We start from the raw sequence: 20,667 nt of genomic DNA on the forward strand, positions 1-20,667 counted from the left end.
ACTTCTCTGCGGCATGCAGGGTCTCAGCGGGCTGCAGGCTGCTGTACCCGACTTCTCTTCCAGTCTCGCCATGCCCATGTGTATGCTGCCTCACTGCCTTTTCTCTCCTGAGATATTTAATTTTTAACAATAAGAAGGTGTTATTTCAGTTCCAGGTGACAGCAGCCTCTTCATCTCACTCAGTCATCTCTCCAGACCTGCTCACTCTCTTGATTCTCATTAGGTTGACTCTTGCCTTGTTTGAGGCTGCGAATCTGATGTCTCCGCTAATTAGGAAGTGGCATCCTTTATGAATTAGGTTAGCTGCTTGAAAGGTCAAAATTTGCCAATGATTACAGAAGTAATAGTGAAAGAGAATGACAGTAGCTATCAGTTATGACTGAAGGAATGTCATTTGGAAGGAAAGTGCTGTTTTTATTTAGTTTTCTATCTAGAGCATGTGGGATGCAGTTTATTTTAAGTATATTTGCAATTTATTACATCTGCAGTAGAGTTTCAGGCACTTCTTTCATCTCAATGTCTGGCACACATTCCTTTTTACCTATGTAACTCCACTCAGCACCTTTCATGAATGGCTCCAAAGTTTTCATTTGAAACCCTTAACAATGAGTGTGTGAAAGTTCTTCAGATCACCTATTGAATACGTTGTGTTTTCTTAACTGGAGGATACAAGTCTGTTCACTGAGATGTTTTAGTCTTTAACGCTACAGCAGTTCTCCAAACACCATTCTCAAACTCCTATTTCCTGGCAAGGTAAATGTGCCCATGAGGAGCTCCTTGCTGTGCTGTTTTGACTGCTACTGACACCCCAGTTATGGCCAGTAAAACTAACTGGGGGTCACTGGTGGCTTTTCTAGTCCGCTGTCCTTCTGTTCCTGAAACCTCATTGCAATGGGTGAAATCACTTGAAGGGTGAGCTGTTCCTACTGGGAGGAGGGCATGAGATTCCCAAGCTCTGTGGGGAAGAAAACTGATATCAGGACACTCTTCGGGAAGAAAAAAAATCGGAAATGTGCATTTTATCCTCCTTTTCAGTATTTAATCTTCCCATCCACAATTAGTCTTATGTCTAGCATCGGATGCAGAGTATTCACTAAGTGAGCTCTCCAACTTGGGAGAAAAAAATTAGGAGCAAGGGGAGGTTTCCATTAGTACAAAGCCATTATTAACTTGAGTTAATGAAGATCTAATGTAATATGGCCATCACCACATGTCTGCATGTAATGATTCAATCCTTTTCTATGGGGGAATGATTAAATTAAGTATCTTGTAGGTCAAAATTAGACTGAGAAGGTTAACCAACCTTTAATGATTCTGCAACCATTTACCAGCCATTAAAAACAAACTGTAAGATAAAGCTGAATAGAGAATCAGCCTTATCAGTAAAACCTGGATGAAGTTTTAGCTTTTTCCGTTTATGTCACGAGTAGACAGAGAGGATTGTGTATTTTTATAGTAGTATGTGGTATAAAGGGCAAAATGAAGGGGTTTTAATCTTTTTTTATTATTATTATTTGGATTCCTGATAAGTGCCCATTAGCTCTTTTTTTTTAACATACATTAAATCTAACTAATGGATATCAAACCAGCTTGGAAAAATGGTAATTATAAAGCAATTGTAACAAAGACTTTGGGAGCACAACTGTGCTAAGATATAGTTTGTATGTCTTAAAACCATGAAATCTCAGTCTTTACGGAGAGATGAAGTTGCATAGATGGGAGAGCAGAGATTGCAGACAACATGATGTGAATTAGCAGTCCTGGGCCTGCATTGGGACCCGCTGAGCTCAAAAGAACTGAGCTGATTCTCAGATTCCAGAGTGATTTGGGGGAGACATTTGTTTATGACCGTGTGCTTATCTGCTTATACACAGGGCAGCTATCTTTCTTGTTTTCTTCTTTTTTTACTTAACATGTACAGATTAAATGGTATCTTGGACCTAACAGAATCTTTTTTGCAGTCTTTTACAAGCAGATGCAATTAATTTAAAAATTGATAAACAAAACTGAATATACAGTTAAAAATTATATCTCTTTGCTTACGTCCCCCCAGATTCTGTAAGGTTTTATTTTGCCTATCCTGTAGAAAGCTTAATTAATCTAATGGGAATATTTTCCGTAAGGGTTGCCTTCAAGTGTTTCTCTCATGTGTTTTGTCCATTGTTAGACTGAAACAAAAATATCTCATTTGACAAAATAAGGTCTAGGAGATTGCAGTTGCTGGGAAATAGAAGAATCATGAAGTTGCAGCATCTTGGGGTCTTGCCTTTTATTGATAGATCCTCTTTGTCACGCCATGCATTTATTTCAGCTCAGGTGATATATGAACTTGGTGCACTGGTTAATGAAAGCTAATGCACAGTAATCTTGTCATCACTAGCTGTGCATGATAATTCAATCTGCTTCTCGGAAGAGCTGTTCAACATGCAAGAAATTTGATTTAACATTGACATGATGTACTAGGTTAGGTATTTTATTTAACATACCGTGTGCCCGATTAGATGAGAAATGTTTCTCTTTCAACAGGTTACTTACCTGAGGTAGCAGGCCAAGTGTGTAGTTTAATATAGTTATATCAAATACTGTCTGCACTGGGTATTCGTTATGTGACACACCGGAGCAAATTCTTAAGTCTCAGCACTTCTTGCATTCATTTAGTGTTGTCAGTGGGGTTGAGAGCAAGCCCTTCAGAGCAGAAAAACAAAGCTAATGCTTCTCTCACACACTGAAAGCATAAAGTACCATAAAGCTCCATTTATACACCTCTCACATCTCCATCACCACTGGCAGGGTCTGACCCAAAAATGGTGTGGGGGTCTTCAGTGTGACTAGGAGGAGTTTTCCCAGCATTTCTGTGCTTTGGCAGGATACGGGGATTTAAAGATGGTGTGGTTAATACTTTGATTTCCACAGAACGCACACACGCATGGTGCAGGCTGGATTGGGCAGTGTGTGCTTTTCCACTGCAACCCTAACAATACCAGCCTCAGTCCCCGAGAGTTCAAGAACTGTGCAGTCTGCCACTGTTTATTTGCCTAATTTGAGTAGTAGTAGTAGCTGGATATGGGTATGTATTTCCTTTCTTTTAATATAAAGCATATTAAGATATGTCCCCATGCACAGGACACAGAAACGTGGCATTATTTACTTTTATAGCAGGTAAATCATCACCAGCCATCTTAGTACAGCGGGAGACTTTATACAGGCCCCAGAAGATGTTAGTCGCTGCAGCACTATATATCCACATCACTCTATTGAATATGTGCTTGCATGGATATATGTTTATGTCATTCACTGCAGCACACGGGTATCTAGAGGACAGGTCTTGCTTAAAGACAGACTGAATGTACAGAAAACGGAGTGAAACGTACATGGTGAGTGCGGGTTACACCAGCGCATCCCCCAGGAGCGGGTAACAGGAGATGCCGTCACGCTCTTATTCTTAGTTCGACGTTGCTGGGTGGGAGATGTGTGTGCACAGAATGGGAACGGACATTCCAGCCGCCATCCCGCCGGCAGAGAGGAAGGAGCAATGTGCAGCCGGTTTCCAGCAGACTGCGGTCAGAGCAGCCCCGGGGAGGGAAGCGGCTGCTGCATTTCCAGCGTGCGCTGCCGAGTGCTGCAGCCACACAGGGCCCTTTGCAGAGAACGCTTTATTAAGTTAGAAGTTAGTAATTAATGCCGAGTTCCTCTCTGTATTTTCTCTGTGGTTGGGTTTCATAATCGAAATTAAAGATATGAGATAGGGAACAGATTGCCTGTTGAAATACAGCTCCCTGGTGCGCAGTTCATGACTTTAGAGACATTCGTCCAGTCCCATCTCCCTTTATGGGGATGTAGGTCAAACGCTGTTGAAATAGTCCTTTTTTTTCTAGAGCAGATATGATCAGTCCAATGCTACACTGCAGGAAAAAAAAAAGCAAAAAGGTCAGGGAAGGAGCATAGGAGACCTGCTATAGACTCCATCTCCAGTATAGCTGCTGGCAGCTCACCCCATGCCCACCACAGCAGCAGCCTGGTGGGTTCCCTTGCCAAACTGGGGACCCACCATCTCCCACATGCGCTGGTTTATTTTGGAAACCATGATTCAGGTGAGAGATCCCAGATGAGGAGGGACCAGAACTGCAGGTGCTCTTGTCTGAACTGAGTAGTCCAGATAACATCCCTTTTTGAGCTGCCTCTTGCACTGGAAGTGTATCACAAATTGCCACCTGTTTATTGGAATAAGTCCTAAGACTGTACATGTCCCTAAAATAGATTCTGTTTTCCTCTTCCACTTCTGTTTTCATTAGCCCCACATTTTGGCTTTCTGTTCAGAGACATTTTCAGTGTAGAATGTATTAAGATAACATAAATTCCAAATCAAACATCCCTTTCATTGTATTTCCTATTTACATTTCTTCTGTACATTTCCCCCGTGCTTATCTAAGGGTTGGTTTCTTTATTTGTATCAGTTGTCTCATGATAACTGGTTTTGCAAAAGAGAAAAAAAAAAAAAAGAATGCTTGAAAAGAAAGGAGACAATTCATTGCTTGCGCAGCCTTGTTTCAATTTAGTGTTCTTTCCCTTTCCTGAAGTTTATTGATCGGAAAAATGTTAAAAGTTGTTGAATAGTTTGTTTTCATTTCACAAATGTGCATCAGGATTATTGCAGAAAGATAGGAATGTATTCATCATTAGAATTTGCTTTACAGATTCATTTATTTTTTAATCTATAATTCTTATTGAACTAAGAAAACTCACAGGGATATATATCACCACAGAGAACAAAAAGAGCCTGATTGAGCCAGATGGAAGGAGATCAGCAAAGCACTTTCCACAGTGCAAAAATACAAACTTATGAGGCCACTTATTGCTAATACTGAGAAATGTTGTTTTCCCGAAGCTGGGGAAGATACTGGGGCAATTGTCTGGGTGCTGAGTGGCTTAAAGACACTTGTCCGGGGTACAGAATTGGAGCATGCTGCAGCCATTGGTAGACCTGCCCATTAGAACATGGGATATGTTTTTAAACTCTTCCTGCAAACAGACGCAAGCTCTGCAGCTCTCTGCTGTCTCTGGACTTGGGAGCTTTGTGATCAAACTGGAGGTCTGGGCTTATGAGATGAGACACGATGCAGCGCTGGTGTAGCCACACGTCCTCCGGTTTGCCGGGGGCTCACGTCTAACCCAGCGGGCAGAGCAAACTCATCTCTTTTTGGAAAACAGTCCATTGCTCCATCATGAATCAGCTCGGGTTCTTGTTGGGACCGCTTTGCATCGCCACCAGCATGGCAGGCTCATGAGTTGGTTCAGCCTGTTCAGGGTTCCCGAATGAGCAGTGTTTGAGCAGTACCTTCCCGCTTTCCATTGATGCTGTTGGGTTTTGATGGTCACTAAACGAAGTTTTGTCTGATTTCACTGTCTCTCTTTGCCTCCCACTCCTCCTTTCAGGTCTCGTATCATTACATTCATCCACTGTCACAGATTGCTTTTGTAAGCAGTACGCGTCTGCCCTTTCAGTCATTCTCTCCTACCAATATAACAAGCGTAAAGCTGGGCCCTATGAGCTCTGGGGGGTCACAGGACCGAGCAGCTGCAGGAGTCCATCCAATCAAGTAACATCTTTTACCCTCATAATGATAATTTCCCACTTTAGCAAAACACCCTGCTGCCAAACTCCAGTGATAATGAGCCCGTCAGTGCATCAGTGCACTCCCAACAGTATCTAGAAAGTAGGGATTGTTTTTTGCAAGGCAAATGAAGACACTGATGATTAGCAAGAAACAAACCAATGATTCAATACATCACTGGCCACACATACCAATTCATTGATTTTCTGTCCTGCTGGGCAGCAGCTGTTCCATTTGCTCTGCAGAAATGGGGTTTTTTTCTCCAGAAGGGGCTGGAAAGGTGGATGTTTCTCCAGGAACTGGAGGCTGCGGGGAGTTGCTTTCTGCACTGGGCATGGGTGTGTTGATAGGGTCCTCCTGAAGCTGCTGAGAAGTCTGATGGGCTTTCCACTATTAAACTCTACTTCTGAATGCATGTGAATGCGGTGATTGGACGGAAAAAAATCTCCTTTGAGAATCTATATGAAATTGCGGGACAAAAAAATGCTGCCCTAAAACTTACAATCACTGAAAGAATTAGAAGTTAATCACAGATATCCTCATATGGCTTCTCACTATACGGCAGTTATATGTAATCAGTATCCTTGCAGATCATATAATCTCAGCAGTGTTGCTATTTTCATAATCCTTGCCTTGCCTAGCTGACTGGATGGAAATGGGATGTCTTCTCTGTAACGTTTCTGAGTAAAATGCATGCCCGGGGTCACCGGGACTGCAATCTGCTCTGCAATACCGTAGTCCTGATGTTTCATCTTCTCTTTTTCCAAGGTACCTACGTGATGACAGTGACGGCAAATGACGCAGATGATAGCACTACAGCAAACGGGATGGTGAGATACCGAATCGTGACTCAGACCCCACAGAGCCCATCGCAAAATATGTTTACGATTAACAGCGAGACAGGAGACATTGTCACTGTGGCTGCCGGACTTGACAGAGAGGTGAGTTGAAATTCCATCATTCCAGGTTTCCCGTTGCTGACTTGCAAAGCCCAAATCCTGTCTCGGATACAAAACCTCTAAAAGTTTGAGTTGCAGCATGGAGATCGTGATCTTTGCTTCTGCAGCATCTGTGGGGCATCGTAGCTTTGATGGGATATTTTTGTCTTAATCCATATCAGTCGATGAAACCCTGGGAGAATCTTCAAGCTCATGAAGCTGATATTTTCTGTGCGTAAATGTGTACAACTCAAAGATGTAGAAAATACTCCAGAAGGACCAGGGGGATGAATAAAGTGGCATTTGTCCACCTCCTGTCAGGGGACAAATAAATGCCATACATCTATAGCCCTTCTAGGACTGTCTTTCTTCTTTGTTATCTCTGTAAGCAGTTACACAACCTATATTCAACACACTTTGTGTGTTTCACAGTGGCATCCTTGTGTTGTTTTCAAACTAGTAAAATGTCTCCCAGTGATTTTGGTTGTGCGTGGGGCTCTGCCTTTAGTGCCTCTTCTTGCTGGCGTTTTACAATGTACAGATTTTCCAAATGCAGAAGAAATTTCATTTTTACTGACAAAAACATACTCTTGCCAGTATAAGCTATATAGTATGATTGTCAGAGCTCTGCCTTACCTAGTTAAGAGTATAGCTCAGGGACAAAGCATTTGTACCTCACACTTTAAACAAAATCAATGTAGCATTGGTGGATTGGAGTGACTGGGGAAGAAGGGGACGGGGATCAGTGGGTGTGCAGGGACAGGGGGACTGACATTCTTGGGGGTTTCCCCGTTGAACTGTGCGGCTCATGAAGTGTCACTTGTCCAGTCAATTAGGAGACCTTAATCAACTTGTAACGGATAGGAAGTATTGTTTGTTCATTGAGCAGCCAGCCACCGATAGTACAGCTGTGCAGTGCATATGAAGGTAAGGACTTGCACAGTCATAAGCTCAGATGTTTAAGTTTGGGCAGTCCCCAGAGATAACAAGTCCAGTGAAGTCCATCCTGAGAGAGCCTAATGTGCTGCATTTCTGAGAGAAGGCACCAGAAACTGGTTTTGTTCTGCCTTTCTCTCCTTTCCTCCCCACAAGTGGGCAGGTGCAGGGGTTTCCTACCGGGAAAACCTCCAACACCTCAGAGACTTTTTTCCCTTCCACATCAGCCCCAGGGACACTTGTAGCCACACCGCTGAGTGCTCTGCGAAGCGCCGCCCGCCGGGGTTTGTGCCCATTTCATCTACATGCTTGGGGCCCGTTTTGCTTCCGAGCTGTGCGGTGGTTTTGGGAGGGACCCCAATGCAGCCGCCGAGCCGCTGCTGAGGACGGATAAAAGCAGCGGCAGCAGCTCAGCAGCAGATGGGGCAGCCAGAGCGGCTGCTGGGACCAGCACGGACTCTGGGGCTGCCAACTGGGGATGGCACAGGTTTGAGGCTTGCCCCAGGCACCATTTCGGGGTGAGACACTGAGCGAAACAGCTTTGCAAGGAGAAGGGGTGAGCAGAGAGCTTTCCAGATGTGAAGGCAAAGGAGCACAGCAGGAGAAACACCAGAGCCTGCCCCTTCCCACCTGGCATGGCAGACCTTGCAAGCACAACTTAGGGTGGATTTGACCTTTTCCTGCTCTTTTTATTTAGAGAACTGGAAATTTAGCTGAATCTTAAGCAGGTAGATTATCCTGGGCAGTGCTGAAGCCTGCAGCGTGCTCGCAGTCGAAGAGAAGGAACAAGCGCTGGAGAGATAGCTGGCAGCCCTCGGGGGGACGGTGGCCGAGTACTCGGAGGAGGGATCTGAATTCTGCCAGGAGAATGCTGATTTTATGGAAATGACAGAACTATTATTGCCCCCTTGACATCAGTGGGGGCCAACATTTTAATATAGGGCTTTTCAGGTAGAGAAAGGTCGTCGGTTTATATTAATTTCAGAGACATAGATTGGGATAGCTTGGTGGGAGAGAGGTTTTAATCTCGGCAAATCCGCCAGAAAAAAGAATCCAGGTGATAATTAGGGGGAAAGGGTTAGGCAGAGCAGTCATCTTTTTCAGATTTATCTCATTGCATCTGAAATCTTTTAAAACCTTGCAGGGGAACCATATGCTTCTCGTTAGTTCCCCTATTGCGCTGGGTCTGGGAAATCAAGGCGAGCTGGCACATTGAATATGGAAATACAGTGTTGGGTGTCCCAAGCTGAGCACCAGGTTGGGCAAGGGACACTTGGATCGAGGCAGAACAACCAGCTCTGGGCACAATCCTGGGGCTGCCCTGAAGGTACGAGACACGCTTATTCCCAGCGCTCTCTGCTGTGTTTCAGGGTTACATCTGGAATTGGCAAAAGTTTCTGTTCTATTAACATAAAATTGTGTTAGATCTAAGTGGGAAAATGTGTTTAAGCACTCCCGTATCTGCACCACAGATTGTTTTTTTGTTTTTGTTTGTTTTTCCTGAAATCTTGAGAAAGCTATTAGAGGAGTAAATTTGGTTTTGCTGCTGACATTTTCTTGTTGTTAGGAAAAGGAGCCGAAGAGCAGAATTTGGAATGCAGATTTGTGTAAATTAAAATGTTAACAAATCTGACCTATTCAGCTGAAACTACTGCAACCAAGATAAATTCCCTGGATACCAGTTGTTTCTCCAAATGCTTATTGACACATTTATCAGTGCCTATGACACTATTATATTAAACTGTGTTGAAACAGAAGCAGGTTTTCAGTCTCCATTGGACCCTTCTGCTTCGTTCCTGCAATGCAAAAGCACCTCAAAGCAGGTACGAAAATAACTGTCAAAGCTGTTCTGTACCTGAGAGGCAGGTCCATGGTCCAGATCCAGCATTTGTCTTTCAGAAGGGAGAAAAGTCTCTTCAAAACTGGTGTTTCTAGCTCAGCATTTCTGTTGCATTCTCATTAAATGAGACTTACTGATGATCTCAGCATCTCCACTTAAAAAATCAGTTCTTTACTGGTTATATTACCTTCAATTCATAAAATGTCCAAGAAATTGGACAAAGTGTTCCAGCTTGTTTTGTGTCATGAGAAGTGTCCTGGTTAACCTGCAAGAAACCTATTTTAAGACAAATTCATGCAGTTTGCTGCTGTTGCTAAACCCTCATTTCCACAAACCAAGGAGGAAATTAAAAACTCAGCCTCTCAAATTGTGCCAGTCTCTCTAAATGTGTCTGACACTGAAGATAGCAAAATGAAAAGCCAAGGTATTAAAATATTGATGGCTTTAAAGTTATCTTACCTGCTTCCCATTAATCTGGATGTAAATATGGTTACAATGCTCTGTGTCCATTCACTCATTACGACTCCGCTTAATTGAATGGATCCCCAAGGAAGATAAAGATAATTGGACTGCACTTCATAAAAATTATTAAAGGAGGACAGTTTAGCAACAGCCAGATTTAAGCCCCTGGATGCCTAAGGGTGAGAAATGCCAAAGGTGGAACAAAGGAACATCTATCCCTTGAATTAATAGGGAAAATGATAGGGATTTAGAGTGTGCCAGAGGTTCAAAGGTACATTCAGACAGCCAGGCTTAGATGAAAAGGTTAAAAGCAGATACTTGCTCTAATACAGGAAAACGTCAGGGAAACGTAGGATATCTGTACCTCATTTAATGAAACTGGGAGGGAAAGATCAAATAGTGGTGGGAGCACAAAATGTGTGGATTAACAGGGAAAGCTCTGAACACACAAGAGACAGGTCATAACCAACTTCAGAGGGTAGGAGGGGACCACGTTGATGTATTTATGGCAGTAACATTTCTCCTTATAACTGTGCAAAAGGGACCAGACCTATTCTGCACATTTGCTCCTTTTATCCACTGGCACTCAGGCTGGTGTCCTAGACAGGGATGGAGCCCAGACCCGGGGAGCTCCTGGTACTGTCATTCAACTCCATCAGCTCCTGTGATTTCTCTGGTGGCAGAATATCTGTCTCAGCAGCACAGCAAACCTGCACTGGAGCTATCGTATAGGCAATATCATCCTCTGAAGAGCTTCTGCTAAATATTTTATGAACACGGACTTGGAGCAATCAAGGGGTAGGGGGAAAGAAGTGAGAGAAAAGGAGCTGGTTGATCCCACACCACTGGCAGGCCAAGAAATGTTGAGACATCTCAAATGTCATCCAGGCTTATTTGAGATAATAAGTATTTCGGCTCTGCGGTGCTTGTAGTATAATATTGCTAACTTTTTGAGGTCACCTTTAGAAAGGAGTCTCTTCCCAGCACAGTCGTCTCATACTGAAGAAATGAAGAAAATCAGGAGCTCCAAGTCGCTTCTTCTGAATTTCTGTATGTTTATATTTCTTTTAAAAGTGATTGGAGCTCTGCTGCTGCAAATGCTTTTAAAAATACATGAAATCCGATTCTATGATTACTACACTTGGCTTTCCGAAAACATGATGTTGCTAGTCTTTCTCAAGTGAGTGAAAGATAAAAGGGAGAGCCTGCCAACAACTGAGTTAGTGGCTTATTTTATTTATGAATGAAATGGCAGGATTCTTGTGGGAAAGAGGAAAAGTTCTTCTTATTGGCAGAGACAGCTGATTTCTTTTCCAGCACTCTGGTTTTGGTGCAACTAGACATTTCTGATAGAACAGAATTTTGAAATGTTATGTTAAACAAAAAAAAAACCCACAGTATTCTGTTTCTCCAGAAATTGAGCAAGGATTGGTTTCTACCATCTGTAGTAACTGTTTTGGGTACATGTATCTTCAGGTCACTGCAGTAGATTTTCAAAACCTCCTTGTTAACTTCATTTCAAATGTGAGCTGGAAGTAAACAAGGCATTGCACCAGTGATAGAAATTTATCCATTGGGACTGCTACTAAATCCAGATTACCCAAATACTGTGGTTTTAATCTGGTCCTGGCTCTTTCAGCCAGCTGATACTCTAAATGTAACCAACAGGTAATGCAGGCTGACCCTTGCTTATTGTACCAGGAAATTTTCCTCTAACAGGAGAATCCAGCAGCTTTTGTTCCTTTTTCTGGCCTGAAATGCAACAAAAGGGTTTTACTCTGTTCTAAATTATGGTCACTCTTGTTAATTCTTACCCCTCACTGCATCTCAACGTGCTGTTCTGCAAACTGCGCCTCCTCCTCTGAGCAGAGTTGGGGGAACATCTGCTGGACCATGAGGCTGAAGGATCTTGACATGATACGAGTGATACACGAGTGAATCTGTGCAGATGATGAGTTGTCTACGTGTACTGACAAAATACAAAGACTGAGGGAAAGTTACATCTAAATGGCCTGAGTGCATCTTAAAAAATGCTTTTTCCCATTTTCTTCACTGGAATTAGCCATCTCCAAGGAGCAGTGAGGACTAATGCAAAATTGGTTATAAGATGTCACCTTCTGACAGATGCGATCTAGTCTGCACGGTATTTGCTATTTATATCTATTACAGGAGTTCTTTAAAGTGAGAGGGATTTTGGTTTTCATGTTCTTTCTGTTGTTTTTTCTGGAGAAGAGCAAAACCAAGGTTGTTAGATTCTGCTGAGCCACAAGTATCGTGCTTTCAAAGATGAAGTTCCAATATCACTGCATTAAAACGTGCAGAAAAGTGCATCCACAGCTGAACTCACAGGAGGAGAAAGAGACTGAGAAATTAGCAGTAATTTTGCCTGTGAGGCACATCCACTTCTTTGACTTTGGACCACAAGCCCCTGTATTTAGCTTCCAGACTCACAGGCTCCCCAGGTATTTTCCAGTGACTGAGATGATGGACTGTCACAGGCTTCCAAGGGTAAGTGGCTTTTCCACTTCTCGCAGCATTCAAATAACGATTGGAAGTCTTTGTGGAACATGTCTTCAAGGCAGACATAAACTACTGGAGTCTCGACAGAGGTAAGCAGATAAAATGCTGTAGCATCTTCTGTACAGCAGGTCAGACTGTGTTTTATTTCTCCCTTCCAGCCTTGGCCTTAATGTTTCCGACACCGTTTCCCTTTGCTGTTGAGAAGCGTTTTGCCCCAGCACTGTCGCACCCCAGGCTCTGCCCTCGCTGTCTCCCAGGGATTTGGGCAGCACAGAGTGCTTCTAGGGGATGAAGACCGCTCTATAAGTGTCATTTATCACCAAATACTGTGTTACTCCCGCTACCTTGTCATTTTTCAGGTCCATGTAGCAAAAATGTAAATACTGAAGCTTTATGTATTAATAAGCCTGAAAACATTACTTAAAGGTAAAACTGGTTAAGTTATTCAGTTATGAAATTATCCCATTTCCACAGCAGCATATCCTGTCAAAGGAAGAGCTGATTAGCCATAAGCTGAATTTAGCCAGTAGATTTATGCTTGATTCTGGTTTATGTTTCTACATTGTACATAGGACTGATTTGAGCTTGCTCCATCATTCCGGCATGCATTTCATTTTCTCATTACAGACAAGAATGACCTTTTTCAGCAAATTATGGTGAGGAGCACTACCACTCATCAGTGAAGGAGGTTCATTTTATTAACCCTATTTAGTGGCTTTGGAAATGCATTGTGCACCCAATAGAGGACCACTTGTAGTAATTTGAGATACCAGAAGTTGGCAGATGGGGAGGGCTGGAATCTGCTCTGAGCACTGTGGGTCTAGCATTGCTTAATGGGTTCCTCTGTAGCCCTCGTTGTGGGATGGGAAAGATGCGAGATAAGCCTCGTCATATAAATAGCACCATTTGTTTTAATTAGGAAGGGAATTGTGTCAGCGTTTTTGAAGCGTTGTTGCAGTACCTGGAAATAATGTTTTCCCCAGCTTGCTTTTCTTGAAGAGCAGTGGCTGTGTGTCCTTCTGGTGGGTGTTTCCAGAATCATCTGTAATTTTGGTTTTCTGCTTGTTTGCTTTAACTCACTAAAAATGAGATTTTAGATGCTGCATGTATGGGAAGGTTTTTTTTATTTATTTTCCTTGATAAAAACCTGATATCTGGGTAGAATATTGTACTGATAGAGGAAGGGCTCTGAGCCATGGGCCTTGGAAGACAATAGCATGAGTAGGTGTTTCACTAAGGAAAAAAAAAAAGAGTATTTGGACATAAGAGAAACTTTTAAAGAACAAAACAGCTTTCCAAAACAAGAGGCTACTAAATAGATCGGAAACTGTGGGAGTCCAATGAGTAGATAGGAAAACGGTCATATTTACCTCCTCCAAAAAATTCATCATCAAGATAATCAGGACACAAATGTAACAGGCTGGAAACGAACTGGTTGTACAAATGGTGATGATCTGTTGGCGTTATGAATGTGAGTTTGTGTAAGCTTAGCCTAGTCGTGGTTTCATCCTCACATATTCACTCACGATCCAGCCTGTGCTCAGACGCCAATGGCCCTGCCATCACTAGGTGGGGTGGAAGTTAATAACATGGACGAGCAAAGAGAAGCACTAATGAAGGAAATAACAAAGCACAACAAACATGTATTTAATCATACTGCCTGGACAGGCAGAGCACGCTGTGTGACTGCCTGTATTGCTAATCCTTGACCGATGGATGTGTGACATTTAATCCTTGACATCTCTGCTTTTGGGAAGGAGCACTTTGCACTCTCTGGGAAAACACGGCAGAGCGGAGCCTGTTTGGTTGAGCAAGCTGCTCAGTCTGATAGTTTCCATGAAACCTTATCACACTCTTCCCATTATTTCAGTCTATGCAAAACAAACTCTTCGGGATTTAGAAAATCACAGTCAACCTGTTGCCAGGATAAGCGGTCCTACGGATTTTTTTAATGCTAACTTTGAACTTGTCTTCAGTAATTTTTGCCTAGCTGTTGGCATTGCTGAGATGCTGTATTTAAAACTGGGACATGCTGTGTGACATTTTTCACGTCGAGTCCCTGTGCATTGTGTGGAGCTTCTGAAGATGCACACAGAATGATGCTTTAACCACAGAGCAGAGAGAAGTGGTATATAAAAGTAAACCTACAGCCAGTTTATGTCTCACGTGGACCTGATTCCACCAAGAATGAGTCCTACCCTTTGGCTGAAATGAAGAGTTTCCTCCCACTCAGACAGTGCGTATGGAGCTATTTACTGCATGCCACAGTAGCTCACAATTTGATTTTTAAATTCTTTTTTCCATTTGGCTTAGACTCTCCTTTATACACCTGCCTTCCTTTAAGTGTTGCTAGCACCCAGATGCAATAGCCTCTGGATGAGATTGCACTGAACCACATTTTAATCTCTGTTGACTTCTTATTCGTATTTGGGCAAGCTATTGAAGAGATGTTACCAAATTGAAAAGCTTCATGATTTGGGGTTGACCTGCTCATCTAAAACAAACATGTGAGGTTAATTGGACCCGATTATTATAGAATCTGAGCAAGAGTAAGTCTGATACCCAACCTAATCAGTTCTCTTTTTAAAAATGCGGAAATCTTCAGAGCCTCTCCTTTAAGAAAATTCCACATACACTAACAGTCTACAGACCCTTGTCTTTCTTCACACATATTTTAGTATGTTCCGAGAGATCTGGTACAGTCTGATTGCCCTTGTTTCAAGTTGCTCACAGAATCCCACTTCTGACTACAGTGGGTTGGTTTATACATTATTCAGTAGTAAAATCCCAGCTGAATAGGGCGGGGAAATAAAAAGTTAAGTATCGGAGTGGAAAGCTCACCAGGTCCTTAGCATAATCTCTCTGGTTCAGACCTGCATTTCTTTTTCCATTTGAACCTGTTTTACAGTGGGGAAGAGTATAGCATTCCAATTTTAGATAGAAGACTACCTGCTCAGCTCAGGCAGATTTAAAGTTTTTCTTCTGGTACATCACTTACTTTCCGCCAGCCCCTTCCCCTCTCTAAAGGGATTATTGTCTAAATCTGCACCAGGTCAAGTGAAATAATTAAACACAAGCTGGTTCCACTAATTAACTTATCCACAGACCATTGTCTGTTATTAGCATTTTAAAGAGACTTTGTTAACTCTTTCTTCATAGACCTAGTAGTGTTTTTTAATAACACAACCCATTCCTATCAGCATCTTTGGCTACATTTCTTCCTATAATATTATCGTTGACATGTTTGCCAGAGCATGAATGGATTTACAGGATGTTACAGTCTGCAGCAGCTACTTTTCTTATCAGAGCATGAGAAAAAGGCAGCTTAAATGCAAAGGAATGTAACTGTCAGAAGACCAGATATAGTCTTGTATTCTGAAAGTATTCTTAAAATGGAAAGTCATCAGTGTAAACAATGGAGAGACTATTATGTGCTTTGTGAAACATAATTAAAATGGTGATACATCTAATGTCTTATAGTGCATCTCATTGGAGCTTTGGAACCATGTCAGGATCGTGGAGTTGGGAGTTGCTGGGGATGTAATGCTTCCAAAAAGACAGAAATGTGTTGATAGGGACAGAAATGGGGGAGCTGCTATTCTGCACCACGAATACTGTCTAATTCCTTGAGTTCTGCACTAATTAGCATCCCAAAAGGTGACAGAAGGCAGCTCTTTGAAGGGCAGAACTGTTTTTGTTGGACACTTCCAAGCATTACTAGACTGGCTATAAATAATCACAACATTAGGTACTGAGGTTTGGGATATTCTCCATATACTGCAGGTTGAGAGGGTCTCTTGGATAAGGCCAGCAAGATGTCATGTGCAGGCAGGAGCTGTGTGTTATTTTTCCCAGAATTGTACGTTAAAGCATCTAGGAGCCTGTAGCAGCAGAGCAGTGAGGCGGTTTGTTCTTTTGTCATGGTAACCTCACCATTTTTTCTCATAATTTTTAGGCTAAATATTTTCCTTTCATTGTTCTGTTATTCTAATTTTCAAAAATTGTGGGGTTTTGGTGTAAGAGAGCCTCATCAAGTGGCATATAGGTCAGTGCAATAATGTTTTATTTGAACTATTCATTTTTTTGCACTTAAAATGCTTTCTTTTCCAAATGCTTTTCTGGAAAAATGAATGTAGTTTTCTGTTAAAGTAAACGGGTCACATACTAAGTGACCTCAAATCTGATGGCTAAAATTTAGAAGGAGAACTAATTGGATAAAAATGTGGTGACTCATACTCTTCAGACATTCAATAAGTTGTCCAGTCCAGTCTTAATTTGTACATCTCTCTGGAAAATAAATAGATTGCAGTTCCACATTCATCTCTGTTCATTAGGAAGAATCTTGGTTTAATGGTTAAAGGTTTGGGTCAAACGGGGGTAAACTGGCCAGGCTGATTTCTGTTACCTGAGGATGGGAGTCAGAGTTTGTAAGTCAACACCAAGTGACTCTTGTAAAGTTTTTCTGGTAGATAGCTGCTTTTCTGAAGGGGGGGTTTGATACCACCCAAGCAACCATATGCCAAGTAAAATTCCTACTTAGGAAGCGTTGTTTTCACCTTCTGAAGGTGATTTTCAGAGAGATAAGAATAGCAGCATCCTTCTCTCTTTAACTGTGTGCAAACCCCTTGGTTGGTTTGCAGCAGAGTGGAGCTGGCCCAGCCGCAGGGATCTGCAGTGTTTGAAATATCCGACAATATATTGTATACATTTTGCTCACAGGGGAGCTTGTACCGGGATGAAGTGAAGTAGCAGATGAGAGGATACTCCACGCATTATTCATCCTGGAAGTGGTTTGTTTTGGAGATGTGTATGTTTCTGCAATTATTTTAGCCATTAAACTTCAGCCCTGAAAATGCTTTCATCTTGTCTGATTCCATCTTTTTGTGGCCATGGCAATGCAGAGGAGTGTGGTGGGAAATGCGTTATTAGATTTGTAAATTATGTGCATTTTTCCCCCCTTGATGTTTGATATCAGAAGACATGATGTTTGACAGAAAAGGTAATGAATGGTATTTGCTTGTAAATCAGCAGCTAGATGTGGTTTGAATGAATGCATATTTGAGCATAAAGAGAAAATCTGAAGGGGTTACCAGCGCTTCTCGCTATCAAAAAATCTGCTCTAGGGATGAGAAGTGGACGCAGCTTCCATCAGGGGTTGTTGGAGAGGCACTGAATGTCTGCACAACGCATCAGCTGTTTGCAAAGCAATCGCTGTCCCGACTGCGGGACATATAGATGTATCTAAACTGACTTTCCACAAGCTTTACTAGTCCTCGTAAAAATAGCTTGAAAATCAGGGAAATCTGCGGGAGATCGGATGGGTTTTTTGGGTAGGTGGCCCACCTGTAGCTCCTTTGGCCATGGCAACATTTCTGTGAACCCACAAAACAGCTATATCCGCGTGAGTGAAAATGGAAGCATCAGTAGTCATATAGGTAGGTGGTCCTGACCAGGCAGGAAATGCCCCACAAGGCTTTTCCACCCTCAGATTAGGAGAAAGTAATGAATTTTTAAAATTGTAATTATCAATCAGGAAAAAATCTGGCGGGAATCAACATTTTTATTTTAATAGCTGGAAAAATGTCACATTGATATTGGTCTTTCAAAGTGATGTTTGACATTTTAAAAGATCAATTCTTGTCCAAGTTATCTCAAGCCATTAATACCATTTTAAAAGGGACTATTTTGCAATGTAAAAATAAATTCCAAGTGAGAGAGAGGTTTGGAACGCTCTTCCTGGGGAGCATTTTCATTCTCAGTGCCTTCTGATGAAAAACCACTTTGTCAGAGTACTCTCCACCAGTTTTCATCCTCGGGCCCCTTCAGCTCTCCATCCAGTCTCTGCCCCTACTGTGATCCTACCATATCAAAATGGGTATTTAGGACTGTTCTTCTGAAAGCTAATTCCACCGTTCGCAATAAGAGCCTATTAATGTAACTCAGAGTGACCATTGCCTGCAGTCTGAGCATCTTCAAAGGCTCACTGACAGATTGGAGAAATGGATTTTGCACTATTGTGCTGACCCCCGATGCTGCGCCCCAGCAGATTTAGAGGAGCACAGGCACGGTGCTTTTCTTACAACATCCGTAGGAAACACGGTGGGCAAAATTACATCCTGAACAACCAGATGTGCAGGGGAGCATTGAGGGAAAACGCATCGAAACATCTTGCAAAAACTCATTTGAAGTTACATAAATTATTGTTTGCGTTTTCACATGCAGTTATTTTCAAGCCTAACCAGCTGTATCTGTTTGGAGTGTCCCTAAATAAATACATCATTACATAAACACAGAATTTGTTTGGGGATTTTTTCCAAAGAGGTCCAGGCCCTGTTTGCTTCGCAGTATTGCACAGACTGTGAGAAGGAGGTGTCTGAATTTCAATGGGACACTTTGACACAGAAAATCCCATTCTTAGTATGTTTACTGTTTCTAAATCGCATGGTGACAGCTACCTAAAAAGAAGACACAGTAAATAACGTGGTACATTTTTTTGCTAGAAAAATTTGAATGCAAGTAGAAAGTCCAAGCAGGTGATTACATTTCATTTAACGTTTTTCACCCCCTTTTGGTAGAGCAAGCAATGTCTGCAACATGCTGATGCACCGTACGGGCATTTTGCTGACAGGCTTCCCAGCAGCGTGTTGGTTCACTGCTTATTCAGAGAGCCGGATGACCGCTATTGAAGGAGGGCGCGATGTCGTGATCTGCGGTGGTAACGCCGCGATCCCCTCGCCAGCGCGTTATTGTCTCGCAGGATGCAATTACCTGATAAATGGTGATGCTCTCCACAGCCGTGCGTTGGTCATACGCCGCTGCAAGTCCAGTCTGCAAAGTTCAATACAGTGCTCAAAAGTCCTTAAGCACCATTGAAGTGTTCTCTAGCGGGTCTCTGGGTTTTATAAATGAGAAAATAAACGAAGTGACTCAAGGCGCAGAGACACTCGTCTGTGACTTCTCTGTTCCAAGCTAGAATAAAACATGAAAGAGTAATCTGAAAGACACGATGATTTTTTATTGAAGAAATAATCACAGAGTCACTTATCAGAATCAGGAAAGCTGCTTTATCCTTTGTTGCATTATAAATAAGAATTATATTTGTTCTTGGGAAACAAGCCTGAATTGCACTGCAACACGTTATTTTGAGAGACGCATGGGGAACGACTGAATAAATACTGCCTATCTGTTCCGTTAGCTGATTTTCTTTCTCGTCTTTCTCTGCTTTCCTAACCAGGAATGAGTTTTATCATTTCAGAGGTTCAGTCTGACCATTTCTCAAGTCACTGGTTACTGGGTGTGAATTGGAAGCTGACCAAAGGGCGGATCGTGGTGGTGGGGAGGAGACAGGGGCTGGGGTCTCCAGCTCTGCCTGGTCTGCTCACCAATGGCCAGGCTGTCCCAGGGTGATGCGGAGGAAGGGAGAAGAAGGGAAAAACATCTGTCCTGCACCCTTCTGCCTCTCCAGGGACAGGGAGATACAAGGAGGGACAAAGGTGAAGATAAAACAGAAAGGGGAGGAGGAGATGTTTGCAGGGATGGAAGATGAAGGAGGTTGGAATGAAGGGGTCGGGAGCAGACCCTAATCAGGCTTAGGAGCAACTGCTTGCTGAAACTAGCCTAGTGCTTACTGTCTCTGGTGACTGGACATATGCAGCCTTGAAAGTGATCAGATCTGGTTAATAAATGAATGGTGCTGGTCATGTAGGATGTCTTATATTGAAGGGAGAAAACTGACATCCCATGAAAACTGGGAATACTCATGATTATTGGGAGAAAAGTCAGGTGACAATGAAGTGTAGCTGGGACATTGCAGTAAAATGAAGAGGTTGAAGTTCTCTATCTTCTGTGCATCGTGAGAAGAGTTTCTGCGGTTACTTTTTTTAATCCTTTTTCTGCTCGTCATGTGAGCTCTGACAAACTTTATAAGCTTTGGGTTCAAAAGGATATAGAAAATGCTGTTCTAGATGGGACAACCCAAGTAGCTCAGCATCCTCTCATGATACCGGCATCTGCCGGAGCTTCAGGCGTGAGCTGTTGGAGCTGTTATGTTTGGTGGCTGTGTCTCACACTAGGTGATTAGATGTAAAATTACACAGTATCATCCTAACTTGGAACATAAAACCACTTCCATGCTCTGTCGTGACTGTTCATATGTTTCTTGGCAGAAGCTGTTGCAGACACCAGCTTTCAATCCTTTCAGATTAAATGTCAGTCGATGGCGGAGTCATCGTCAGCTCGAGCGTCCTGCTCCTTCTGCTCCCCCCGGCTCTGGAGAGCGGTTCTGCACCTCCGGAGCTTGCTGATGAGCAGCTCATCTGGGAGCAGTTTCGAAGGAGATCTTTGACTTTCTTTGGCTTCC

At 42.6% G+C, this 20,667-nt stretch overlaps 1 protein-coding gene across 1 annotated transcript in view; it reads left to right on the forward strand.

Annotated features, from left to right (window-relative positions):
* The window catches only part of CDH4 (cadherin 4), a gene marked incomplete at its 5' end in the record, with an annotated part of 425,947 nt that overhangs the window by 347,419 nt on the left and 57,861 nt on the right, over nucleotides 1-20,667 (forward strand). The window contains one exon of the mRNA XM_080354410.1: nucleotides 6,381-6,553. Within this exon, the coding sequence (XP_080210536.1) occupies nucleotides 6,381-6,553 (173 nt within the window). The remainder of the gene's footprint in view (nucleotides 1-6,380; nucleotides 6,554-20,667) is intronic.

The sequence above is a fragment of the Nesoenas mayeri genome (genome assembly GCF_963082525.1).
Source record: "Nesoenas mayeri genome assembly, chromosome: 16".
NCBI classification, from domain to species: Eukaryota; Metazoa; Chordata; class Aves; order Columbiformes; family Columbidae; genus Nesoenas; species Nesoenas mayeri.